Source organism: Symphodus melops (assembly GCF_947650265.1).
Source record: "Symphodus melops genome assembly, chromosome: 6".
In the NCBI taxonomy this organism is placed as follows: Eukaryota; Metazoa; Chordata; class Actinopteri; order Labriformes; family Labridae; genus Symphodus; species Symphodus melops.
Window position 1 is genome coordinate 19651824 of NC_136696.1, and position 27783 is coordinate 19679606.

The following is a 27783-nucleotide window of genomic DNA, read 5'->3' on the forward strand; positions in this document are numbered from 1 at the left end:
CAACTGGGGGAATAATTTACATTAATACGTAATTGGACTCTTTTAGAAGCAGATTTTATTGTAGAATTGTGAGTTGTTTTTTTACATGTTTCAATGTAAAATGTGATAACTATTTCCAAAAGAGCAGCAGTTTCAGTGGTTAGATTGACTGAGCGTTGTACGTCAGTTTATGTATTTTAAAACTTGTTATCTGAAGTGTTATGGGTTATCTGAGTTCAACAGATATTTCATAACTCCACTGACAATAAAACAGAAGCCGAGTAAATGACATTTTTACACTGGGGTGGCAATGAATGAAGGCGATACAACTGCGCATGTGCAAGTCTTATGCTATGAAAAAAAGGTCACGAACTCTGACCCTCCCACTTACTGCACCAAACAGTTATATATATTAATTGAAGGCTATACATCGTCCAAAACATACGGCTCATTGGCAGGTAAGAAATAGCTAATATTGAGTACCCATAAGCTGCAAATGAAAGCCGGACACGAGGAGCCAGTAACACAGGAAGAGAGGGAGTGTTCAGCGGCTCTACAGCAGGGAAGCAGCCATTAGCTCCCAGTTAGCAAACAGCTAACCTAGCCGGTTAGCACTGTCGTCGGGAGCTCACAAAATCGAAATCAATTAAGTGAGTAAGTATCAATGTTGTTTGAGTGTGCGACACACCTGGTGAGACGACAACTGTAATACATTTAAAATAAGATGTTTACACTATAATTGTAACATAAATTAAGTAATCTGACATGCTAGTTAGCTAAATAGCTTCCCCGCACATAACACTGTTAGCTCATGTTAGCTGCTGTGCTAGCGAAGCTAGCTATTCACCGGAAGCTTTTCAGCCACGTCTTACAATTAAGTAAAAAATAATAACATTCAAGAGCCACATGGACGAGTCATCAGCTGCCGTGTTGAACAGCCGAACCACCGTGTTGAAGTCCGGTCAAAGAAGATGTGATAAATATGTCCTGTTTAGTTAAACGAAGTCCCGCCATTGAATCTGCGTGTGTGTGCATCCCGCCGGGCCCTGAACCCTAGCGTGCTTTAACCCTTCAATGTTGACCTTTCACCCACAGGAAAAGAAATACCTTTATCTTCCGTATCGATTTTAAAGAGCTGCCTGCCGAGAGCCTGTTTGTGTTACTTACTAGCAGCTTTCCGACTCGGACGCTGCTTACTTCATTGTTAATCATCTATTTTAATGTTTTAACACCGAGTGTGTCGAGCTAACTCCGGCTAACGATACTGTGGTTAGCTCATGACATAAACCAAAGAGAGACAGTAATAAACCAGACATTTACATCCTACCTGTTAGTTATTTATAGATATTTTAAAGCACGTTTTCCCTTGGTTTGAAGGCAAAATCGATAACAATGTCGAAATCCCTCCGATCTAGTCCTAGCCTCTTTAGCTAAACCATCCATCTAATCATTTCTTAAGTGTAAGATTTGCTCGCCTTTGGTGTTATATTTTATTTTTATGAATTTTTATATATTTATATAATTTTATATAATATTGGAAAATATGTGCAGCCTGAGCTTCAAACATTTCATTCTTAAAAAGTGAGCTAATTAAACATTACATTGAAAGTATTGCTGTGTTTTATGGGATATAAATAATGCACAGAATCACACTATTAAAGAAAAAAGACGATTGTTTACATATCCTAGAATCCCCATGATAAAACGTGTATCATCAGTGTAGTGTTTGGCATGATAACTGAAGTTAACCTGTCTACTGAGTCAAACCAACATACACAGTGTAACTGTGTTCACAAAAGCTGCCAAATTTTTTTTTCCACAGGGACACATCTCCTGGAAGCTTATTAAAAACTACAATGGCCAGCTCCTCTGTGAAGTTCTTCATTGGTTTGAATAATTTAGTGCAAAAGTATAGGAAGGAGTGTACATTTTATTCAATCACAGTACAGAAAGTGGAAACAAACAATAATGTTCATCTAAGAGATACTCCCTCACATGTTCCAACGTTTGCTTTAAAAGAAAAAAAGGTGAAGTAAAACATATGCTCCTGTTACAGGTGTGCGTGTCTTATGGGGCACTGATGTGAAGAGGAGTAGTAGCTGTGCTGTATCAGAATGGATGGACAAACTCAAAGGATTCAACTTGTGTCAGCAGACAATAGCATGGCGCTAGGGCACAGAATTCAGGTGATGTGACAGCCCGATCACTGGAAAATACTTTTTTTTTTCTTTTTTCTTTTTCAAATCTGTGTGTGGATAATGTTATATTAGAGCCTGATTTACCTTCTGGTACCTAGAAATAATTTGTACTCATTTAAAACCTGTGATTGAGTGTCTGCCTTGATGCACAGACTCTGCAGGTGATACATTAGACCTGCATCGCATGACCTGCAATATGACTTCTGCACATGCACAAATTGAAATTGTAATGCTAAAACAATTTATCGTTCAGCTCCAAAAGTGATGTTTCTGTACTTTTTCTCCCTTTTTTTCACTTTTCAAATCATTACATAAACGTCTCCCACCTCTGTTTCATTGTATACATTGAGCAACCCCTCACGTTTGGATTTTTTGTTTCTAATAGATTGTAACCGATCAACAGACTGGCCAGAAGATCCAGATCGTCACGGCACTTGAGCCACCTTCGCCTGGAAAGCAGCAGTACATCCTCACAAACGCTGACTACACCTCTGGCGGAAAAGTGATCCTGGCCAAGCAGGAAGGCTCTCCCAACAAGGTCATCCTCACGTCTCCAGACGGCTCTGGAGTTAACCAGCTGTTGTTTGCTTCGCCTGAACTTGCTGGGCAGCAGATTCAGGTATCATAAAAGGATGTCAGTGACTCATTTCTGGCTGTTTGGATTAACAAGTAAAACGAAGGTCCTATGACCTGAGCGTGCGCGTGTTTAGTCAGTCTACGCTTATTTTAGTGTGTTCAATTGCTCCATTGTCTTGGGTTGTTTTTCAGTTTGTGACTGAAGGGTCGGACCAGTCTATGGTGAAGCAGGTTGTGGAGTACTGCGTTGTCTGTGGGGATAAGGCCTCAGGTAGGAATTAAGTTGCAACAGCATTATTCTTCAGTATGACAAATGAGCAAACAATTCAACCCTTTTTTTGTCCCTCTTTCTCTCCACTAGGACGTCATTACGGGGCCGTCAGCTGTGAGGGCTGTAAGGGCTTCTTCAAGCGAAGCATTAGAAAGAACCTAGTGTACACTTGCAGGGGCTCCGGGGAGTGTGCCATCAACAAGCTCCACCGAAACCGCTGCCAGTACTGTCGACTGCAGCGCTGCATTTCTCTGGGCATGAAACAGGATTGTAAGACACTGTGAAACAAAGTACACACAGTTGTGGATAATCTATGTAGCACTCCCTTCTTAAAGGCCTCTGCGCATTTGTTTTAATCTTCAGCTGTGCAGTGTGAGAGGAAGCCTGTCGAAGTGACCACCAGAGAGAAATCTGTCAACTGTGCTGCTTCCACTGAAAAGATCTACATCCGCAAGAACCTGTGCAGTCCTCTGGCTGCCACTCCCACGTTTGTGTCCGACAAGGAAACAGCGAGGTAAAATAACCCTAACAGAATATAATACACTCAGTTACTCACTTATTAGAAACAACTGTACAGCAACACCATTAGTACCCTTACTCTAAAAAGTGTCTGCAATAAACGTTAAATATCGTCAAATCTTTCCATGTTCGATTAGACTGGAACACAACATATTCACATACTCTTGGAGAATGGAAACTATGCGTGGCTCATAATAAAATATAGTCCAATACAGCGTGTAACTACAGCTTTAAAATGACAGTAGAGTTGAATTAGTATGTCTTTCACTTAGTCTTATCTGATCACTGTAAGCTTAAGAGGGATTGGATTGGACTGAATTTAATGAGATTTTACAAGTGTAACTCATAAGCTTATTACAGTTTGAGTAAGCACTTTACTGTATAACATGACAGCAAACTTCATCAATATAATCTGACATGTTAACTCTCTACCTTCAGGTCTACAAGTTTGCTCGAGTCCAGCATGTTGCTCAACATCCAGCAGCCCTTCACCAAGCTGGAAAACACCATCTTGATACCGGCGTCTCCTGACAAGGTAACACAGATGAAATCCTGAACAGCTATTCAGGCGTTGAAAAATTCCGAATCCGTACCTGTGAAATTTCCTTGTTATACAGCGATGGGCACAAACAAGATGTTAACCTGCGACACAGACGTTTAAACAGTCACATTTGCTTGTAAATGAAAGTGTTAATAATGACTGCCTTCCATTCAGCAGGATGACCCATCTCAAGGCGATCTTGGCACGCTGGCCAATGTAGTGACGTCCCTCGGCCACCTCAAGCAGGCCAGGGAGGCCAGTGACAGTGGCAACGACATGATGGGAGTTGAAACTCTTAGCAACGGGGACGGCTCGATAGCTGACATCCAAGGAGACGAGCAAACTGCGAGTGATATCACTCGGTGAGTGACATGTCAAAGAATCAAGAGGTTCCATGTTATATACACACACACACACACACACACACACACACACACACACACACACACACACACACACGTGCTGGAGATTAACTGTAGCACTGGTCAGAGACCCAGGGGCTCTTACTTTGCGTCTGTCACAAAGCTTTAATAAAATTTCCTGTCGGGCCATGTGGCTTCTGACTCAGCTCTTACGGACTTAATTGTATTTATTCGTAGACGTTAAAATGGTTCCTATGGCCAGGATGCACTGCAGGGTTTTAGGTTGTGTCCAGTGTTTCCTGATTTGTCTAAGCCTTGATATGTCATGTTTTGGGTTTTTTTTTTTATAGACTTTATTTGGCATTGGGCATCACAGATGCATTGGATGAACCAGATGAATTGCTGAAGTGTTTTAGCATTCATGCTCGTTCTCAACACACCACAAAAGAAAACAATGAAGAGAGGAAGAAAAGCAACATGACAGAAGAACAATAAAGAGAGAATGATTAAATGCACACGAACCCTGGAGCAGCATGATCAGACAATAAATCAGTCGTAGGCTATTGGTGGGAGAATTGTTGTTTTGATTTGAGCCACGATGCAATGTTTGTGTTTGTAACATTTTGTTGATGTTTGTGTATCTGTAGAGCTTTTGACAACTTGGCCAAAGTCCTCCATCCAGGTGAGAGCTCAGCAGTAGATTCCTTGGAGGCCACGATGCAGCTGATGTCAGGAGACCAGTCGGGTCCCGTGGTGGAGCTGGAGGGGCCTCTGCTCTCGGACAGTCACATCCCTTTTAAGGTAAACGCAGAAGCTCTGACCCTCGGGACTAAATCTAATTGGGATTGCTGCTGAAGTTTTACTGAGTTCTACATTTTCACACGTTTCATTAATGCGCTCCTCCATGTTTTGTTTTTTTTCTCCCCTCACTCTACGCTGTGTACCTCCAGCTAATGATGCCTTTGCCTGTGCCAGAGTACCTCAACGTCAACTACATCTGTGAGTCGGCTTCGCGGCTCCTTTTTCTCTCTATGCACTGGGCTCGCTCCATCCCTGCCTTTCAAACCCTGAGGTAAGATTTTGTTGTTTCGTGAAAACGACTTTTTAAATGGTGGCTTTGAGCCGAAAGTTTATTAAGGCAGCACACCTCACATTACAAGGCTCACAAGGGCTGCATCCGACCAAGACGACTCGACATGAGCAGCAAATAGTCAGTCATGTCTCTCTGTGTCAGTCTCCGTTGGGGACTGGCTCTTGAAGGGTTAAAAAAGTGAATAGGAAGTTCTAAGTTTGAATGATCTTCGTCATACGAGATAACATGTATGCAAGAGGTAACTCTGCTGAGGCCCGGTTGGGGCTTGTGCAGTGTGAGTACACGCCAGCCGGGAGACAAGAGGAGGAGCAACTGTGCTTCACTTTATTAGACTGAGTGTACCCTTCACGTTTTGTCCTCCTTAACTTCGAACTTAAGATTGTGCTGCTTTTTATTTATTTTGAACATTTTTGCAACTTAGGCTAAGCACCCCTCTGAGAATCCTCAACCTCCCCCTGCAGCCATTTAAATGAGTTTTAAACTAAGTGGCTGTACGGTTCTCTGTATGTATTAAATTAATATTTGATGTGTTTTTTTTTTTTTCTGACAGTGGTCAGGACAATGACATTAACTTGATGAAAGCCTGCTGGAATGAACTGTTTGCCCTCGGTCTGGCACAGTGCTCCAACGTAATGAATGTTGGTACCATCCTAAGTGCCATTATCAGCCATCTGCAGACCAGCTTACAGGAAGGTAGGAGGGCTTTTTGTCTGCAACATGTAACGCATGAATACAACATCTGAAGCCCAAACATTACTGTTGATGTTTTGTTTCATGTTAAAAGGGGAAAAAAAGACAATTTCTGAGAACTGTTGTGGTTAATTGTGACAAACAGGTTTTCTTTAAAAAAAAAAGTTAAAACTATATTGATGCTTCTAAAATCATTGATTCCTTTTTTTTTTGTGCCTTACAGAGAAACTGTCTCCAGAGCGAGTCAAACTTGTGATGGAGCACATCTGGAGGATGCAGGAGTTCTGTAACAGCATGATCAAGTTGTCCCCAGACTCTTATGAATATGCCTACCTCAAAGCTGTTGTTCTCTTTAGTCCGGGTGTGTACACAACTGTCCACTTTGCAAAATTACGACTATTACTGTCTTTATGTTCGGGCAGAATCCTCAAAAGTTTCCCAGAGGTCAAAATGTGTATGGGCTCATTTCTGTCTGCTCATGTGTTGTTGTTTTGTTTTCGTACCAGATCACCCGGGCATAGATAATACTCCACAAATCGAGCGGTTTCAGGAGAAAGCCTACATGGAGCTGCAGGACTACGTAACCAGGACCTACCCAGAAGACTCTTATCGGTAAGTAGGCTTTATTCGTTTCTCTACATATCAGCATATTAAGCTAGATCAGACTTGATTTCATGACTGTGTTTGCTGGTGTACACATTATAAATCGGACATCTCCTTACTGCCGTCAGGTTGTCCAAGCTGCTGCTGCGTCTTCCCGCCCTCAGGCTCATCAGCGCAGCCGTCACCGAGGAGCTGTTCTTCGCTGGTCTCATCGGAAACGTGCAGATCGACAGCATCATCCCTTACATCCTCAAAATGGAGTCGACCGATTACAACAGCCAGGCAGTCCCCGGGGTCTGACACTGTGCCATTTCTAATCGCAACGTTGGACTGCGAAAAAAAAAAATCGAAAAGCCAACCAACCCGAGTGCTCCACGGCAAGATCACCAAGTGGTCATAACTTTTTATTTTTTTTAATTTATGTTACAGCATCCTATGGGAACTCTGTTTTCACTCTTACTTTGCTCCTACTTCTGACTCCTCAGTAACCAGTCAGTAAAAAAAACAACCTCACAAACAGGACAAATAAAAGCTCCTCCAGTGGCAAACGAGCCGGACAATACATATATGCCCATTCAGGAATGAACCCTCGAAGCCTGCATAGTAGATTGCGCTTTCTCTTGTACATAGTGTTTTATCCCTCATTGCCTCCAAGACTGTCCTTTTTCTGTGGATCTCGTTCGTACTTTGTAAGAAACAGGATTGTTTTTCACTGCTTTACTACATGGTCATGCTTTTTTTTTTTGTTTTTTTTGCTTTCTTAATATTATGAGGAAACTTGTCACCATGAAATCATGTGTGAGATCTTATTGCAAAAAGGTTCTAACCTTTATTCCTTATGTGTTTGCCAATCCAAAGGATCAGGCAGCATCAACTCTTTAAATATTTGACGTGCAGATCTGAAGTAATCATGTATATAGATGTGTATATACAATGAACCAAGAATGCTACAATGGGCAGCACTCTGTAATTTATGAATTCCATGTTTTGGATGAAGTAATGCGACTGAAAAATGATGGCCAAGTCATTTAAAAATAAAAACTTAAAAAAAAGATCCTCCATTACTTACACACTTAAGCTTGAATTATGATTATCAGAACAGCTGTTTTGGATTCCTCCACATCGTCAATGGTTTAAGAACAGAGAAACGTACAAGAAAAGGACATGGGGAAATATAGTATTGATTCTGAGCGAGGTAATCTGTTTGAGATGGGTTTTTATGTGTAATGCGTTTTCAAATCGAGGTGAGTAAGTAGAATTACAGGAGACAGAGTTAGCTAATCAACCTTTGGTCTTTGACCTGCAAAGCCCCCCCCCTCCCCGTCACAAGGAGAACTCAGTGTGTAGTGTTTGCTGACTCGCTTGAAGTCCCCTGGTAGAAGGGAAGCTGACCCCCTTGTTTGACATTCATATTTCTTGTCACAAGCAGGCGTTCTTAACTGTAAGTTAAACTTTTTTTTGGTAATTTTAGAGGCTGTGGAGCCTTAAATGTTGCAATACTTTGAGAAAAAGGAGAAGTGTTTCTGTTCTGGGAATCTGCCCCTCCATAAAAGGCAAAACAACTAGAAAAATCAGATGTAAATGTGAAGATGTTGCATCCATTTCTGTTCAAGTTAACAACTGTAGTTGTGACAACAGTGGGCTATTTAAAATGTTAAAAACCTTGAGTTCAGGAAAAGCACAGGTAACTGATCAACCTTTGACTGTAGTCCAGTTAAAGTCTCTCCCCCCCTCAGAAAAAAAAAAGATAGGCTACTTCATTATCCCCTCGAGGAAATTCAGTGATCCTACAACTTGTAACTTCTTACTACAAACACAGCAGATTGTTTACATGTCACTTCTGAATTATTAATGAAAATCTGCTTCTATGTCTTGCTGTCGCTTTTTGTGTCAGATGACCTGAGGGTGGAAGATGTGGATGGGTGCTGTGACGAGACTTCCAGTGTTTGCTATTGGTTGATCTAATTAGAGGCACTGAGAGGAACATTCGAACTTGAGGAGCACATGAATGATATTGTCTGCTGCTGTTTTCAGAAGTCCAGTGTATCCAGCAGCTTCTTTATGTCTCTCGACTCGCTCTCTTTGAACCATAGAGGTTTACATGTCACGTCAATGTATGGCTCTGCCAGTGTCTGGTCAGTGTGAACAATGGAAGGCTGTCTTCACCGAACAAGACGGAACAATTCTCTTTTTGTCCGCAACTGTAAATGTTAAGCAATTTGTGATGCAACCTTGCCTATTGTGTTCACAGCTAGGTGGATTAGCTCATTCCAAGCTGAATGAATGTGAGTGTAAGGGGCCAGTTGGACTGTTCCCATAAGGCTTCTCTCTTGGCTTTGGTTTAGACAGAAAATGTTGAAGGAGAGCTGCTGGACAAGGCAAGGCAAGTTTATTTGTATAGCACATTTCAACAACAAGGCAATTCAAAGTGCTTTACACAAGACATCAAAAGCATCATAACAGAGGAAAGAAAAGATACATACACATAAAAGTTAAAAATCACTGAAATTATTAAAACTTAAAATTTGTTCAAGTAAAAACAATGCAAATTAAATTAATTTAAGGAAGAATATAAAAAGGATTTAAAAGTTACAGTACAGAGTAAACGATTAAAACCTTTATTAAAATATTTTAGTTAAAGGCAGCAGTAAACAGGTGAGTCTTTTACCTTGATTTTAAAGAGCTGAGAGATTCAGCTGACCTGCAGTTTTCTGGGAGTTTGTTCCAGATATAAGGAGCATAGAAACTAAAGGCTGCTTCTCCATGTTTGGTTCTGACTCTGGGGACAGAGAGCAGACCTGGACCAGACGACCTGAGTGGTCTGAGCGGTTCGTAGTCAATCAGCGGGTCACTCATGTATTTTGGCCCTGAACCATTAAGCGCTTTATAAACCATCAGCAGGATTTTAAAATCTATCCTCTGACGGACTGGCAGCCAGTGTAAAGACCGCAGAACTGGACTGATGTGATCCATTTTCTTGGTTTTGGTGAGGACTCTAGCAGCAGCGTTTTGGATCAGCTGCAGTTGTCTGACTGATGTTTTAGGCAGACCTGTAAAGACACTGTTACAGTAAATACAAACAAATATGAGGACTTCTCCTAAACTAGGTTTCATGTATGCTTAGCGATCATAAACTGTAAATAATAATGTATTTCATAATAATAATAATAATAATAATAATAGTATTTCCATGAGATCAGATAAAAAACAATCTCAGAGTGTCCAGTGATATTATAGAAGGTTATTATACATTAATTCAGGTAATGAACCCTGAATACTATGCGACCTAAATAACATCCATTATTTGACTGATTGTTGTCAACACCTGCAGCTCTATACAAGCATTTCTCCACCCTTACTTAAAATAAGTCATGTAGTGACTGATGTAGGCCTTTTTTAAATTTTTTTAAAATTTATTTTTCTATGTTATTACAGTGAATTAAACCTAAACAGACTCGAATCTTGCAACATTTCTTCCTCTGCAGTAATCTGGCGGTGAGGACCTAGTGTTATGCAGCATATTTTAGAATTTATGGAAAATAGTTATAGTTAATAGTAAAAGGAAATAATGCATTATTCTAATGAAATCCAGACAATCCAGAAAGCACACTTCATTCACACTAATTCATTCTCTCATTACATTATTTGATCGTAATTATATACATTTAGCCAACTTAACGCTTTTCTTAACAGAACACGATTCCATTACAATCGTACTTAAGTTATAGTAAAAGATCTGATCTCTTCTTAGACCAATTCTGAGTTCATCTGTTTGGTCTGATTCTGAAACATGCATTTCATACAACAGCCTGTTTTGACATTTTTGCAAGTCTTTGTTTTTGACTACGAACCACCACAAATGAAACTAAACTTGAAAACACATCTGTGTTTATAAAATCAATTGAGGATCCCAAACTAATTAGAGAGGTCCGGGTTTTTTTTTTATCAGCCTCTGACAGGCGCGTTGAAAGAGTTAACCCCTCCCTGCTCGGCAGTGTGCGAGAGGCGGAGTTTGAGTTCACACACAGTTTTTGTATGTTGAGGAGGATAGACAGTGTGTGTGTGTGAACGTCTCTGTGAGGGACACAAAGAGAGAGAGGGGACGAGGGAGAGAAACATGGAAACGAGACTATGCGTAAGTTTTAAACAAGTCCCGGTCCAGCACTGAAGAAGTACCGGCTGCTAACACAAATCTAACCCGGGATTATTATGCCCAGCGCCAGCGTGTCCGTGCGAAGTTTATCTGAAGTAGAGAAATACCTCGGCAGTCGGATGGTGAGTAGCCTACACTCTCATGATGAGTGCGTTCCGTTTGCTGCATCGCTGTGTCAAAAACATTGCTGCTGTGTTGATGTCCACGTCATTTGAAACCAACAGCTGCACGCGCTGCTGTGAAGCTGCACATTGCTCCTTAACAAAGAGCCTGTAAGGCAAAGAACGGGGAAAAGAAAGACTAAATGTCTGCGGGATTGACCATGTTGTAGTTGTTTCAACATATGTTCACGTAAACGGAGTCCTGGTGGGAACACAATCGCGTTGTACACAGCCTGGTTGTAAGAACTAAGAATCATGCATGATAGGCTACATCTTAGTTCATTGTTTCACATGAGTTAAACATGTCAAGTAAATGGTTAAAATCCCCCCCTGCCCAGATCTAAAATTCAAGAAACAAACGCAATATTCCCAGGCAGATTAGGATCCAAAGTCTTCTGGGGGATCAAGCTTAACATTTATGCCATATTATAATTTTTCTCTAGCCAAATTCAACACATTGTTGAACTGTGATCAGCTTTACATTGACTGATTTAAAAATGGATATTCTAAACAAGGGGAAAAAAACCATACTCCAAATACTGTACATCTTAATTTACATGATAATAATGGGGGTCTGTAGTCCTTTCAGTATGTTGTCATAGTTTGAGCTTTCAATCTGTTGATTCTAATGGATGTCAGTTATTCCCTGTGGTGATTTATATAGTATTTGTGGCGCTTGTATTCGATTACAAGACTTTCAAATATCTTTCCTCCTTCAATCAATCAAAACAGTACAGTCCAGGTAAAGCAATGTGTAGCTGGAACAGTACCAAAACGATGAATCAGCCAATACGACAAAACAAATCAAGCAATCGTCTAAACCTGTGAGTCTTTGTGTTGTGCTTTTGTTTTTGTGGTCACTGAATGACTCAATGACAGCTTTTCAGGAGCAAAGACCCGACCAATTCTCAACTTGCATGTAGCCGGGATTCAACCAGTGACATTCATATTCAGGTTGTAGCGGATAATAGAAGATATATAAGGCTCTTCTCTGTAAATGAAATGTGTCTTCTTGGTCATTTATCCTTATTGATCACACAATTTTTTTTCACCACTAAACAAATAGTTACAACACCTTACATGTCCTGAGTACTGTCGATGTGTGTGTTGCGATGTCTTTAGATAGATATACAATCACCAAGTCATATCAGGTCTCCTAATCATATATTCATTTATCCAGAACGACTAATTAGCCTGGACGTGTTTACAAATCACCAATTTCTCCATCCCGACTCGGATGAGAAAAGTCAACACCCGCACAAACTCTTTGACCTTACATGGTCAGGTTTCATTCACTCATCTTAATGTTGAGAAAACTCCCCTCAGGGGTTGATTGAAACTCAGGAGGCGCTTCAATCCAGGTATAGCTCTCAGCTTCAGTGACACAGAGGAAAGGAACGCTCCGTCAACGGTCAGTCTTGCGCAACCAGAGAGTTATTCGGGTTTGGTGCAGCAGGTTGGTTTGGCTTCCTTGTGAATGCGATCGCCCTCAGGCCATCCTCTCGTGTCACCTGCAGTCAGCGTGAGACACGGCTCTACTGATCGATACGATCCGGCATTTAAGACCTGTTTAGCTTGTATTAAAATTCCCCCTCGACCCTATGAGTGTTTGCTGGTAGGGCCTACTCATATCAACATGTGACTCTTCTAAGTGTTCCTCTGGAGTAGAGCTCAAAAGAACCGCACACAAATAATTTGAGTCGGCTGCTCAACTAAGCAATTATGAGCTTGCAGTGTAACCACAGACGCACAATAATGGAGCCACATATCGGACCATTTGGCTGGTTTGTCACCACTTGGCTGTGTAATTGTGCTTTTCCTCCTCTCGTTGGCTGTGAATGACACACTCCTTTTGTTTCCGAAGAAAGCCATTGTGCTGCAGATATAGTGGGTTAGAGGCCAGAGATGATGCAACACCTCTGTTTGAGCTGCTCACTTCCACAAAGTGTCATCTCCCCTCGCTGGATGTCCACCGTGGAGATGAACCGTGCCCGTTCTTGATGACACATCTGTCCTCACTTGAACCTTTCCTCTTACCTCTGTCGGAGATCTCTGTCACATGACAAAAAAAAAAAAAAAAAAAAAACCCATCCAGACCAGAGCCATCACTGCATTCAAATCAGCAATCTTTTAAAATGTTTGCTCTGCACAAAGTTTATCATTAAATGGCTACTACTTCCCTTTTCCCCCCTCTCTCATTCAGCCTCTATTGTTTTTACAATTTGAATCATCACATTGAATATAGCTGTATGTTTATCTTAAACTGAATTCTACTCAATACTGTCCCGGTCCATGGGGGCGAGCAGATGCTGGGAGTGTTAATGGGCTATTGATTTAGTCTTGAGATAATAGAGAAATGGTCTGAAGCAATTCATTCCACTGCACTCATGGGGATCAGTCATTTAGGAAACACAAGACTTCATACTCGGTTGCTTTTTATTTTTTTTATCTTTTATTTTATCTTTTATCTTTTGCTTTGACAAGTCATCCTGACTCTGAAAAGTGACTATGCAATCAAATGTGACCACATGGGCAGCTGTGGGATGCAGATGAGAGGGGGGAGATGTTGGGTTAGCTTGCTGACTACAATCAAAGATATGTCCCCTCCATGCTCCCATCCCTCGCCCTCTGGTTTTCTTCCTGTTCCCCTGTGTGAGCTCTGAGTGGGAGAGTGTCTGTATCCATGAGGATCAGCTGGAGGGAATACCAATAAGCACCGCAGGCTTCTTCCCCTCTGTGGCTCTGTTCTCAGCTGAAGGGACGGTTTTGTTCCATCTCAATGAGGACGCCAGCTCGAATGTGTGTGTGTGTGTTTGTGTTTTTATTTGGGGTAACCAGAAGCCATGACAGAAAGAAGGCTAAAAAAGTACCACTCACACCAGATCCACTTTATTCTGATCCAACTCCTCCACGTCTCCTCTAACACCTGTGCTCGTAGCTGCATGACCTGACCCTGCATTGTGAACTTTTGGTTTCAGCCGAGATTACAGCTGCAATTGTGAGTACTTAGAAACATTACTTCCTTGAAACGGTCACAAAGCCTTCCTGTTTGCATATGTGTTTATGAAGCCCCTTTAACAGTGAGGGACATGGAGTTTGGCAAGAAGTAAAGTCAGTATTTGCACAAGCTGCTAACTAATGTCTGCTCTTGTTAGCTCGTCCCATCTAAATAATTTGTGTGCTAACTTTTCCTCACTCAAGTTCTGGACTTTTTTGTTTCTTCATGGTGCTGCAGTGGGCAGATGAGCAGGTCTGGTTTTTTTTTTTTGCATGAAAAATTGAATCACTAACTAGACCATTGATCCGAGGGAGAGAGAGCACACTGCAGTGCAAGATAAGCAGCATCTGCAGTTCCTGAGTGCACCCACCTCCTCCCCCTGAAATGCAGCTCGAAGATTTGGGATTTGGATTTCTCCTGCAGAGCTGCACACTGCTCTCCCTTGTTTGGTTAAGATTGAGGCTAATGCAGGGGGATCTTTATGTTATGCTGTCGAGCGAGGTCAGGGCTTATTAAATGGGTCATGATGTTGGACAGACGCTGCTTGCTATGTAGGACAGCGTGGGGGGACAGGGGGCTCATGCAGGGCTGAGGTATGAGGGAGGAGTCCTGGGGGCACAGAGGAGTCCTGTAGATTCAGGATGATGATGATTAGGGGGACGTTTAACTACTCGCGTCTCTCCCGTTTTATTGTCTCCAGGGCTCTCCATCTCTCCCTCTTTTTTTGTATTTTTTCTTCTGTTCTACTGACACACTTATAATGACGATTCAAACAGAAGTGGGTGTATGTCTGGCTTGCCAATTTTTTAAAGAAAGATTTATTTTTTTTACACTGATAGTGATGAAGCAGATTTCAAGCATATGAACAAACAGATGGAACGCAAAAAACAGCACAGCTTTGAAATCCAAAACATGGTCTGTAAGAGAGGGTGTCCTCTTACTTGTGTTTGAAACACAATATCAAACTCTTCTCCGGGTCTCTCTGCAGTATCATTGAAAATATACTTAAAATGTTTTGTTTTTTTTCCTAGTTGAGCCAGATACTGGTGTAGACATGACAATAAATGTAAGACTATATGTTATTTAAGAAATCTGAAACATTACATTTGTTATTAATCTTTAAGCATTGGTGGAAAATGTAAGCTGGGATTTAATATCTATCTTCTTTTCGTGTTTAACGATAAATAATGAATCATACAAAGGATGCACAAGTTCTTCTCTTTAAACATGGGCTTAGAGTACTGATTTAAAAGACATTTTGACAGGATTAACTATAACAAATAAAAAGTCTGACACTTGTTTGAACTCTTGGTTGAGGGCAGTCTTGATGGGGAAAAAAGGCGGGAAAAAAGATTTGAATTAAGGTGACCAGACGCGCAGACGCAAGCTCCAGTTATTGATAACCAATAAAACTATAGTACTGACGGTACGTCGTGGTGTCCAGAATACGCGGCAGAATTGTTTACTTTTGCTTGCTAAAGAGCGTAAAACAGAGATATGACACTATGCTAAGGTAAGTTGTGTAGTATGAACCTACTGATTTTGTGAGATTGAACTCGACCTGGTTGTGTGTAGGTTAGGTTTGGTAAAATAAGGATGATTAGAGTACAGTACGTCTGTTGCTCTGAATTGAAGCCACAGTGCTAACGTCAAACTGTCACTAGTGTAACGGCCCTGTTTGGTGACATTTGGCTCTATTGCCGTTAACTAGAACATCACATATACTTAATTAAATGTATCTCCGGGTGTGGGTGAAGAAGAGCACGGGGACAACTTCTGCTATTGGTCAAACAGTTTTTTAAATATCCGTTGCAAGGCATCGCGTATATTGCGCGCAACGCCACAGTAACCATGGCAACCGTAAAGGAAAAGATCATCACCTTTTAACAGTTACTCTTGCAATAATATAAAAAGTACAAATTCAAATCAACTTCGCATAAAATCAAATAATGTTTAACATTTCAACCTGAGAAACATAAAGATCTATAATGTAAAATAAATCTCATCTTCATGTTACACTGGTGTTGGTGAGGGTGTAATATGTGATTGGAGAGCCATGAGATGACAACAATATTATTTTATAATAATAAGAGAGTGTAAAGAGAGATTGATGAGTGAGGGAAGAGAAAAGACGAGGAAAAGAGCAGAACAGTGTCGAGGAAGCAAAGGCTGGAGCTTTTGTGTTTGAAAAATGCAAACATGACAAAGTGTGGTGTGAGATAAGATCATAAAACCCATCAACTAAATAAGACTACAAATCTGTTTTGTTGTTGTTTTTTTCTGTGGTTTTTACAGCTCTAATGTCAAATGCGGCAGACATTATGACAGAAAAAACAACTCAAACAGCCTTAACAGAGGTGGCTGTTCTTTCATTATAATACAACAAAACTACCTCTAAAGAGACTACTGAAACTTCTTATCGGCTACTAATTTGCACATTTAATACACATCATAATGAAAATCAGAATGCATGAACATGTAGGCTAATTGCCCCTACTTTTTTTTTTTTATTGCTTAATGATAACATTTGAATTTTGACCATCATGCTGAAAATGTCCCCGATTTTCATTTCAGAAATCCGGTCCCCTTACTTCAAATCCTCACCCTGTTCTACCCTCCTACCTCAACGACCCCTGGAGACCGCCTGCTTAAGTGTTCAGGAGAAACGGAGTGAAAAGTAGGCCAGCTCCTCAGCAGATTTAGGAGGACATTTTCATCAGCATGAGGCTAATTCATTTAGCAGAGCCACTCATCCAGAGAGACCCTCAGATTGCTCCAGTAGTTAGTCAGCGTGGGTAGAAATCCAAAGTAGCAGCAGCAGCAGTGGCGGCGTTGGTGGAGAAAGGCTGATTACATTTGAAATTTGCATTGTATTTCTTATCAGGAAGTAGTCAGATGTTTGCTTGCTTTGGGGGTTCAAGCGTATGTGCAACATCTGGGTCGTGTTATTTGGTGTTACGTGATCTGCTCTCATGAATCAGGCCTCGTCCTGCCAAAAGCTTTTTTTTCTTTTTTTTTTTTAAAGAAAAAGCCTTCCACCCATCAGCTGTGTAATACATTGTTTGGCTCGAGGACTACTCCAGATGCCCGAGTGTGAATATAGAAGCAGAATCAATACTCTTTCCAAACATCCCCCACTCCTCCTGCCAGACTCTGCTTGTCCTGCAGGCCTCAGTAGTGATCCATCAGTGGCTGCCAGGTTTGATCTATGTCACATTCTCATCCTGTATCTGTGATATCACAGCACCTTGAAGCCATAATCGTGCACTTCTGTGATCTGTGTTTGGCTTCTGATGCTGCAGAAGAGGTTATTGAACGTTTCAGAGCTGCGGCGAGCGCTGGAGGAGTTCGCTTAGTTCCAGTGCAGCAGGGAACAGCACGCATGCTAAAAGCTGTCTGCTGGAACAGGCAGCTCTTTGTGTTTGTCGTTTGAAAACTAAAGAAGTCTGGGTAATACGAGCAACCTACACACAAGTCTGACTAACAGTTCTTTTCGGAGAAGGAGGACGATGCTGTTAGGCTTCTCTTCCTTTCTTGTGTGGAGCCGCTTTGACTAAAGGAAAGCGTGTGTGTGTGTGTGTGTGTGTGTGTGTGTGTGTGTGTGTGTGTGTGTGTGTGTGTGTGTGTGTGTGTGTGTGTGTGTGTGTGTGTGTGTGTGTGTGTGTGTGTGTGTGTGTGTGTGTGTGTGTGTGTGTGTGTGTGTGTGTGTGTGTGTGTGTGTGTGTGTGTGTGTGGCGGACAGTTTGACATGCTCGAAGGATTGGGAAGGGGACACAGGTCTCCTCAGGCGCTACGTCATGCTTGTGTGAATCCATATGCAGCAGCTCGCTCATCAGACTGCTTGACGGAGCAGAGGTAGAACATGACAAAGTGTGCTCTTTTCTCTGCACACAAAGAGTCCTGTGTGAAAGAAGGACAGATGCCAGAGAGGGGGAGACACTGGGACGAGGACAGAGGCTGAAACAGCCCAGGCATGCTTGTAGAAAGAAGCATGGTATTCTCTGGTTAAACAACATACACTGATCAGTTTTATGTATGTGCAGTATACTAATAGGCATAGTAATAATGAATTAAATTCCTTAATTCATAACTAAAATGTGTCTTTAGGAGCATAATTGAATTGAATTTCCCCTCCGTGGACAAATTAGTTTTTTTTTAATTAAACTGAATGAAGACTTAGTGTCCAAACGTACTGTACTGTATGTGTACTGCAATTCATTTTGTATGGTAAAAAAGGATGATAAAATGTTGCTGTCCTAGCTTTAGCATCATCATTTTAACAGTGCATGATGGATGGATGCAAAAGGAAGAAGGTTTTTTTTTGTTTTTTTCTGTCTTGATTTGAACCAAAGGTAGTTTTACACTTATGTCATTATGACTTTTTATTTTGTGAGTCTGAATCAAATACAAGTGTGAGTTGGATCCATTTTAGTCTAAAATGAAAACACACCCATCTTCCATGATCGTTTGGTCAGCAGATTTCTGTGATCCTATTTACAAATAAACACACCCAGACACGGGGAAAACCAAAAAAAAACACCAAAAATATGATGTCCTTAGCCAACGTTGTTAAAGTCTGTTCTGTAGCGGTTGAAGATACTTTCGGATGGATCCAAAACGTACAGACAGAGAGAGAATGCAATGTCATGAGCAATCTTAAATCTGTTTGTGTTGCTCATGATAGCGTGTGTTTTGAAACAAAACAAAACAAAAAAGTTTATTACAGAGATGACACATGAGGCGCTTGATAACTGTCGCCTTCAAAAACAAGTTGGACTAGTTCTTAAAGTATGAGGTCACAGTTACAGCAGCAGTGAGGAATGTACACGTGTTAGTGGATATCTTAAATCCAGCCAGTCTCTAACTGGAGTAATCGTGTTGCGTGTGTTTTTGTTTCAAACTTCTACTGTATGTTACTCCGACACTACACTTGTCTTACATGTAACCATTACATATGTTAGGGCTGTGTGCAACATGCTCAGTAGGATTGATCCTGGAGTTAACTGGGATCTGTTTATTTAATGTTTGAAACTAGCAGTGTGAAGGATTAGTACAGCTTTGTGCCTACACGTCCTGCTTGTTGTACAACCATTGTATTATCAGCTTACACTTCCCTAACAGTACACTGGTGTTGTACAGTGATCCGCTTTCAATATTCAGTTTCTTGTGAGGGCACTGTTACAGTGCTGTAACACTTCAAGTAGCACCTCACTTCACTTCTCTCTGCTGCCCTGTAACCTCAGGACATTCTCTGCCCTGTTTCCCCTTTTATGGAGGAAACAGCAGAAGTCAAACTTGCTTACATGAGCCATATTTATTCTGCGTCACTTCCTCAAATATACAGAAGCGAAAACGTGACAGTGAGCTTCTGATACACGGCAAGAAACTGACTCTAATGTTGCGTCTCCGTTCCAGAAACTGTTTTTTCTCTGATTGTTTTATTGCAACAGGACAATGTCTGGAAAAGGGATTTCCTGCGCCTTTTGTGACATTTTCACTGACCTACATTTTAATGCGCACGCTCCAATTCACTCCTCACACTTTTAATAGCTGTCATCCGAATTTTGTAATCTGTGTCATCTGTGCCATTAAATATGCTATACTATCAACAAACAGGATTAAGTTCTGGCTCTGATCCCGCAACAGACGTGCCAAATAAGAGCATTATATACACACACACACACACACACACACACACACACACACACATACACACACAGATGGTCTCACAGTGGTAATAACAGAAAAGCTGAACACAGCAGAAAAAACAAACAACGCCTCTCTATGTCCAACTCTGTATATGGTTAGAAAATTTACCAAAGTAAAATAAAATGATCAAGCAGGAAATGTTTAGTTATTGGACTCCGGAGGAAAACAGATTCCAATCTGAAATAAAAAAATGAAAGAAAAAAAAAACCCTTCAGGCTCTACTTTGTAATGCATGAAACCAGAACTGTATGCCATATTAAATGTTTTCCACATGACTTGTTTTCTCTTAAATTCAATTGAAAGTCCCCGAAATAAAAAGATAACGTCCTCAGATGCTCTCTTTCTGCAACAGAATCAGAATCTCATCTCTCTTTTTTTTTTGCTCCCTACAGGACCAGAGTACCGAGGGCAGTTTTCTGGGCCTCTCTGGCTCGATGCGTCGAGGTTCTTCAGAGAACAATCTGGAATTTGATTTTCACGATGGATCAGAGCGCGGTCCCGGTCCTGCTCTGGGCTGCGAGGTCCAGCGGAGTCGGTCTTGTTTGGACAACCTCCAGCAGAAGATCCTGAAGGTCACCGAGCAGCTGAAGATTGAGCAGACGGCGAAAGAGGAGAATGTGGCCGAGTACTTGAAGCTGGTGAACAGCGCCGACAAGCAGCAGGTAGGACGCATCAAGCAGGTGTTTGAAAAGAAGAACCAGAAGTCGGCTCAACACATCGCACAGATGCAGAAGAAGCTGGAGCAGTATCATCGAAAAATGAAGGACAGCGAGGTCCACCACAGCCCCTCCCATCTTACGTCCACTGTCAAACACAGCACCATCCCCAGGGAGTCTCCCAGGGAGCTGCTGAAGGATATGACGGGCTCAGGCCGACACCCAACCATGGACAAGATCAAAACCATTGGACCGGGTGTCTCCCTATCCCCTCCATTCTTCTTCAGCAAACCGAGAGAGTTCGCAAACCTCATCAGGAACAAGTTTGGCAGCGCAGACAACATTGCCCACCTGAAGACCAGCATGGATGCCTCCTCACAGTTGCCCACCGAGGGCGCAGGAAAGGGGCTGAGCAGCAGCACCTCCATGGTGGGCAAACCCAAGTACCCCAGCGACGACGAGTGCTCCTCGGGGAGTGCATCCATTTCGGCGGACAGTAACGGGAACCCGGCGAGTCAGGCGCAGGCTCTGGGGCAGACGCAGGCGCAGGGCCAGCAGCAGCCTGAGGTAGACAGCCAGAGCAGACTGGCCCTGAGCCTGGAGGAGGTGAGGGAGATCAAGGAGGCCCAGAGCCAGCTGGAGGAGGATATGGAGGAGCTGAAGACTCAGTTCAAGAGAGAGTTTGGCGTCGTGAGCCAATCATTGCAGGAGGAGAGATTCAGGTATGTTTTGTGTTCTGACATACGTCAATGGCCACACATGACACAGGCTCCATGATAATGACGGGTCAGCTCTCAGGATAACTGTCTTCACTACTTTTCCGTCACTTTTCTGGTCTTTTGTGCCAGGTTTGAGCGTTTGGAAGATCAGCTGAACGACCTGACGGAGCTCCACCAACATGAGATGACTAATTTGAAGCAGGAACTGGCCAGCATTGAGGAGAGGGTGGCCTACCAGGCTCAAGAAAGGGCCCGGGACATACAGGTATTTAACAGTGAAGAAGTGACAGTTAGGAATTTCAAACATTTATTATCAAAGTAAAATCTTAAGAAGTGTTTTAAGCTTATCTAAACTATGGGTGTATAGCTACTGTCAATACACATGTTGATATTAAAAGAGTTAAGTTGTTTAAAAAAAAAAGCCCACTGACCTATTGTAGGTCTTCAGTGCTCAAAAACATAAGGAACGAGCAATGCTAACTAAAAGTTATTAAGTAAGTGGAGTTTATTTCTAAAGCGCTTTTCAAAAACAGACGTCACAAAGTGCTTCACAATAAAACAAAATCAGAGATAATACAAACAGTCACATAAAATCCAATACAGACAGATCAAACAGCGGCAAGTCTGAACGGATGGGTCTTCAGCTGCTTTTTAAAAGTCTCCAGTATGCCTTTAAGCTTTAATAACTGATGATTTCACTTTGCATCATTGGTCGTTGTCCTTCTAACATCAAGACTGGTTTCAACCGGAATGGATGAGACGCGAAACTCACGGAGAAGGAGAGTCCATTTTTATTTCGTAAGAAGTGAGAAATATTAAAGTTTAATATGACATTAAGTTAGGCAGGCGTAGAAACGTCCATCTGAACGTCTTACTTTAATGCTGTGAGGACACCTTCACTTGTTCTTCATGAATTCATTAAAGTCCTTTTACCAGAATCTTTTACAAAGGTATCTGTATTTCTAATGAAGTGTCAAAAGGTATTCAAATGTTCCGCTCTGGTTTAGTATCTTATTGCAGTGAATGGCTCACTTTTGCTCTTTAGCTGCTTGGATAACATCCAGACTCACACATTTCCTCTCTCTCTCTCTCTCTCTCTCTCTCTCTTCATCTTCATCCACAGGAGGCTCTGGAGTCATGTCAGACACGAGTGTCCAAGCTAGAGCTCCAGCAGCAGCAGCAGCAGCAAACGGTGCAGCTCGAGAGCCGCGACGCCCGAGTCCTGCTGGGGAAGAGCATCAACATCATGCTGGCCATTATCACCGTCATCCTGGTGTGCGTCTCCACCGCTGCCAAGTTCGCTGCTCCGCTGATGAAGAGCCGGCACCACGTGGTCGCCACCGTCCTTGGAGTTTGTTTTTTGACCATGTTCTGGAAAAACTGGGACCGGTTCCTATATGCCTTGGACAGGCTGCTGATGCCCGCTTGATAGCATGCACATGTCAAACATCTTGGCTGAAACATTGGCCCTGCCAGGTGTCGGGATAGGACTGTCTGAGAGGATTGGTTGTACAATCGTCAGAAGACACGATCACCTAGCATTTACAGAGGCCACTGTTTGTTTGTTTTTTAAAGTCAGACTGAAATTACCTTGGGTGATTTTCTTTCTAGAACTTGAATGTGAGTTTTAAAGAAAAATCCTTTAACCTTTAGAATGATATTTATATAACAATACATAGTCTTACTTCTCCATTGATTGCTATGAAATCATCTCAAGAGTTTGATCTCAAAGATTGCCTTATCACTACAATGCAGCACAAATGGAGCTCAATACATGAACATTTGGCAAACTAATATTTGTTCTTATTATAGTTCTCTAAAGTATTCATGCATGTACACACCAACAGAACGTCGAGCTTGGTGTTTTGTTTGCCACAGCTGTGTAACGCTAAAGCTGTGAAGGTGCTGGAGGTGGATATTGTTACCTTTGCACAGAGACAGGCTCCCTGTTTTTCCTTTTTGTTTGTGGCCTTTACATTGAGCTAAGCCAACTAGCTTATGGCTGTAGCTGAGTATTGAGCATACACAAATAAAGTGGTATCAATTTTCTAGTGCAACAAACAGCAGAAGAAGATGCATTCCCCCGAATGTTGAACTATTCCTTTAATCTACTGCAGCACAGAGACAATAATCATTGTGCTATTTTATGTGCTGATTCTCTTTTTTCTGTTTGTGTCATTCCATGTGTGATCAGTCATCTCTTTGTTGTTTTCCGTTTACTGTTCTTAATGTTTTAAGTGCAATATATTTGATTTGTAAGAGCACTGTTGATAAAAAAAAAACAAAGTTGTGTTTAGAGCTGTTTATGTCTGTGTGTGGTGCTGGAGGAGAGGACGGGGCTGTGTCAGTAATGTTGGCATGACAGATCCATAACTACTGAAGCCACTGCTGGGGTCTGATAAGACCAGATGTCTCCTCTCTGAAGGGCCAAAAATCATCTCCACTGCTTTAGCGTGTGGTTAGCACGCTGATATCGACACACACCAGATCTCTGAGCAGACGCATGGGCACACACATCCAGAATAACACAAAAAAAGTGTCTCTTTTATGTCTGTGTCTACTAATAATGTGATTAAGAAGTGATGATATACTGTGATAAAAGGCCTTTATATAAGGAAAAATGCAATTCCCTTTTTAAAGGAGCAACAAACAGCCTTGAGTGCTCCGATGATGAAAGAGGAGCACAAGGCAGGCTCTAAGTGACGAACTACGAGCCTTACTTTGGACTAACTAATGTTTTATTTTTTGTCTTTGTGGATCTCACATGAAGCTACAGATAACTTTTACATGTGTTTCTGCCATATTAACATGTTTATGTTGTCTCTCTGTTGTATGATTTTTGTTCCCGTTTGGACTGGAGGAACTTACAGATCTACAGATCTGGTTTACATTCTCTTCTTCTCTCTGGTGCACTATATGATCAATCAGATGTATTTTAATGCATTATGTGCCTTTGTCTGACAATTTCTGTTAAATTAAACAACCCTTTTTAATCAGCTTGTGACTGGTGCTATAACTGTTTTTAGTTGTCATGTGATGTGCTTTTTCTTTGTTTGTTTCCGTATTTAAGTCTAGTAGTAAAACAAACACCATGTGACATTGGTGTGGGAAAACGACCTAAGAAAGCCGATTCATGTTATTTAAACTGCAATCTGTTTCTCTTTGGAACCTTTCAGTGGAACAGTAAAAACTTCATCAGCATACAGTCACATAAATGTGAAAACAAACGCTGTTACTCCCCTTACTACACTACCTCTTTATCACCACTAGAGGGTGGAGGTGTTACACTGTTGAGAGAAACAGAATCCAGGATTAAACAAATAACTAAAGGACAGTTGCTCCTACAGAACATTTCACATTGAAATGGATTATTTAAATTCTGTCACCACCACAGATTATTGGATTTTACAAAAACGTCACTGGAGACAGGCAACTTTTCTGTGGCAGTTATATTACAAGATATGTAGAAGAGTAGCGCCCTCTGCTGTAGTAGCCGATGAAGAGAAAAAACACATTTTTATCCCCCCCCTTTTTTTTTGCACGACTTCATTGCTGCATGTTTCTGAGTATTTCCATTACGATTGAAATCTCGGCCATACTCCATTTCACGCTGTGATCAGGAATGCTTCCTGTGGACTTGGTTTGATTTGGTGCCCAGGATGCTAAAGAGAGAGAGAGAGAGATATTACATTTAGGCACTTTCACAACATCATACAGCACCAACTATAAATAATGAAATACCATAAACTACATGTGTCACATTTACTCAAACTGCATCCACATTACTGCTGCATATCAGCATCCGTAGATGCGCACACACAAAATTAAGCTTATGCACGGTTAACCTCAGCCGCACTGCAATATGGGTCACCTGGCACAGCGGTGTGCATGGTTTAGTCTGCGTGACTGGAGCCTGCCTGCATGCAAATCAGAGGCGCAGGCACACAGTGCACTGAGATATGGGAACAGAACCAAGGATGATAGACAGATAGCCTAACAGGGGATCTCTGGTGTGCCCGTATTTTACAAGAGATTCATTTTAAAATTGTGATAGTAAGTTGTTTGCACATGCCTCTGTGTGTGTGTGTGTGTAGGAGGACTAACTGTGTTTCATGCATGTGCTGAGAAACTAAGGCCTCTGGGTGAGTGAAAAACACTCTGGTTGGTGTGATGCAGAAATGATGACACACACACACACACACACACACACACACACACACACACACACACACACACACACAGCCACCCACCCACCCACACATGCAAACACACACAGGCTTAAAAATGGGGATTAGGAGCTGTATTTGTAGGTGTGAATGGAGAGCAATATGTCCTTTTTTTTCTCAATCCCTCTCTCCTCTTTATTGTGTGATCTAAAAAGTGAGCACTTCCCTTTGATGTGTGCTCAGATCCTGTGTGTTTTCCATTGTGCACTCCCTCATGGCTCCTTCAGCTCATTGGTCTATTCACTGGGCCCCATAATGAGCTGCTAATTATCCCAGGACCTCATCAAGTCTCTTTGGGCCCGGCAGAAAAGCCTCCTCCTCACACAGGTTGGCATGGTGACTGCAAAGGAGGAGATGGGACCTGCATGGAAGAGGACACCAGAAGGACTGCCAGTTTCACTCCTCTCTAAAGAGGAGTGAGAGGGACACTTCTTTTTATTTTTGGGAAGATAAAAGAGGGAGTGGGAAGTGTGTAGATTGAATTAGATTTAAGGATGGCAGGCTCACATTTTGTTATTTGAAGCTGGGTGCGCTTCATTGTTTTTAAATAATTGTGTTTAAGTTGCTCTGAGAGCATGAACTCATTCTATGGGAAAGTCCTGACCTCTTTGACGACTTCCACACTGATTTAGACTACTCTGGCAGCACTGGACCCTTCCCATTTCCTGTTTATGGTGTCATGGAAACAGGCCATGCTCCCTTCCTCTGTTATTTGCACTATAACATTAAAGTGTACCCTGCATCCAGCAAAGCGCCAAGTCTCTTACCTCAGCAGGCAAAAGAACTGCAGCTCTGTGGCGGCTGTATCTGTGGCCAGAATTAGAACTTCCTATGACGTATACCTAAGAAATGTCTGGTGGAAGGTTCCAGATTTATGCATGCATTTATCATCAAGGCCCTGATATAAATCACCTCTTAAAAATCCCTAATTTAAAGCACCTCCAATTTCCGTTGGTTGCTAGGCAACTGCAGAGCGCCCTTGTGATGCTGGGAGTTAAAGGCTGGAAACCCAGTGATGTAAAGTGAACTGTCGGGTGAATCAGTGTGTTTTATAGCTCTGAGGTTCCATTACACAGCCAGCTGACGGTGACAATGATACACTGTCACTGCAGAGTAATTACACTGCCTGTTTATTCCCCTCTGGAGTATCCACAAGCAAATATATCAGCATGGTAGTAGTGAATATTGTGCTCTTCAACCAATTCAGCTGTGTAAACAGTTAGCTGTCATAACCATTTGAACTAATTTGAGACATATGGCACTTAAGCTTAAGCATTAAAGTGTTAATTATTTGATTCACAACACTACTTACAATATAATTTAATAATATAAGTAGTTTTTAAAAGTGTGTGTGCCATTTGTGATGTTTGATATGGGTCTGTATGTGAGAAAGTCTCCCCCAGTTTAAGAGATAAATCTAAAAGGCTCCATTAAACCATTATGATGCCCTGGTACAAAATGAGCTTTTGGAGCCCTTTTGACCATCTGTTCTCCCTGTGTGCATGCGATCGTCACCTCAGAAATTCTATTAAAAGCACACTGCAGGCTACACAGGACAACATTACATTTCACCTTTTAACATGAACTTTATCCTCCAGGTTTGATTACACTTTCATTTAGGGCTACCCTTAAATACGACCTAACAGAAAGATCTCACATGTGAAATCCAGACACCTGAATTTGAAGCTTTAGGAAGCCATAGTTAAGCTTTGGTGTCTTTTCGCTTATTGTATTGGTTTTGTTACCTTCAACATGACTGTTGTTGTGCCTTCTACTTGCTGTTATCAGCCTTATGTAGGAGAAGCAGCATGCAAAAAAATGTCTCCTGCTTCACATCGAGCAGCACACAATAAAAGGTTAGTTAAAAGTGGACATGGATTATTTTTTAATCAATCAGTCTATAGTGACATTATCTATGTTGTTTCATTTCAGGTCGTTCAACTTTTAGTGACTGCCAGCCTTGTCCATTTTCCAATCCAACTCTGACTTTACATGTACTTATAATAGCGTTAATATTATTTGTCTTGGTTGTTTAAGCTTTAAATTGTAAACATCAATGTAACAAAGAGTCTCTGGTATATTCAAAATCAAACAATAAAACAAACACACAACAGTTTACAGTCATCCTAGCACATTTGTGAGGCTGCATTTAGGTTTAAGAAATGTCTTCAGCCAAATGCTACTTTTGAAAAGCTTATATTGGTTATTTAATACTAATAAAAATATGTCAAGGCTGATGGGCCTGTCAGTTAGTTATCGTTGGTCATAAACCAAACACTAAACATGTAGCCTCCTGACGTTGTCAGATAAAAAAAAAAGTTACCAAAGT

At 41.6% G+C, this 27783-nt stretch overlaps 2 protein-coding genes across 7 annotated transcripts; both read left to right on the plus strand.

Moving 5' to 3' along the window:
- The first annotated feature begins 258 nt into the window (after positions 1-258).
- Positions 259-8016, plus strand: nr2c1 (nuclear receptor subfamily 2, group C, member 1). Of its 4 annotated transcripts, none has more exons than XM_079345962.1 (14): positions 259-629; positions 2036-2165; positions 2581-2796; positions 2946-3024; positions 3115-3294; positions 3388-3538; positions 3982-4078; positions 4259-4446; positions 5094-5247; positions 5397-5518; positions 6090-6232; positions 6453-6590; positions 6736-6841; positions 6961-8016. In XM_079345962.1, exons 2-14 carry the CDS (start codon positions 2094-2096, stop codon positions 7130-7132), a joined length of 1818 nt encoding a protein of 605 aa, XP_079202088.1. In that variant the 5' UTR covers positions 259-629; positions 2036-2093; the 3' UTR covers positions 7133-8016. The 4 variants fall into 4 exon arrangements, with proteins under 4 accessions (XP_079202088.1, XP_079202086.1, XP_079202085.1 ...); XM_079345960.1 differs by having other exon boundaries at positions 261-633; positions 2563-2796; positions 6961-8014; XM_079345959.1 differs by having other exon boundaries at positions 261-629; positions 2563-2796; positions 6961-8014.
- A 2806-nt stretch (positions 8017-10822) lies between these two features.
- LOC306825192 (transmembrane and coiled-coil domain protein 3-like) lies at positions 10823-24224 on the plus strand. 3 transcript variants are annotated; one of them, XM_079345783.1, is made up of 5 exons: positions 15546-15657; positions 16719-16821; positions 20246-21231; positions 21358-21493; positions 22352-24224. In XM_079345783.1, the coding sequence occupies exons 3-5, from the start codon at positions 20288-20290 to the stop codon at positions 22655-22657; spliced, it is 1386 nt and encodes a 461-aa protein (XP_079201909.1). In that variant the 5' UTR covers positions 15546-15657; positions 16719-16821; positions 20246-20287; the 3' UTR covers positions 22658-24224. The 3 variants fall into 3 exon arrangements, with proteins under 3 accessions (XP_079201908.1, XP_079201910.1, XP_079201909.1); XM_079345782.1 differs by lacking the exons at positions 15546-15657; positions 16719-16821 and adding an exon at positions 10823-11107; XM_079345784.1 differs by lacking the exon at positions 16719-16821 and having other exon boundaries at positions 15545-15657.
- The last annotated feature ends 3559 nt before the right edge of the window (positions 24225-27783 follow it).

Excerpts from the sequence above, each read along its gene's own strand:
- LOC306825192 (XM_079345782.1), top strand. The coding sequence starts at position 11,042 with ATGCCCAGCGCCAGCGTGTCCGTGCGAAGTTTATCTGAAGTAGAGAAA. Across the intron at positions 21,232-21,357 it reads TTGCAGGAGGAGAGATTCAG|GTTTGAGCGTTTGGAAGATC; the intron begins GTATGTTTTGTG and ends CTTTTGTGCCAG. Across the intron at positions 21,494-22,351 it reads AAAGGGCCCGGGACATACAG|GAGGCTCTGGAGTCATGTCA; the intron begins GTATTTAACAGT and ends CTTCATCCACAG.
- nr2c1 (XM_079345960.1), top strand. The coding sequence starts at position 2,094 with ATGGATGGACAAACTCAAAGGATTCAACTTGTGTCAGCAGACAATAGC. Across the intron at positions 3,295-3,387 it reads TCTGGGCATGAAACAGGATT|CTGTGCAGTGTGAGAGGAAG; the intron begins GTAAGACACTGT and ends TTTAATCTTCAG. Across the intron at positions 6,591-6,735 it reads TGTTGTTCTCTTTAGTCCGG|ATCACCCGGGCATAGATAAT; the intron begins GTGTGTACACAA and ends TTTTCGTACCAG.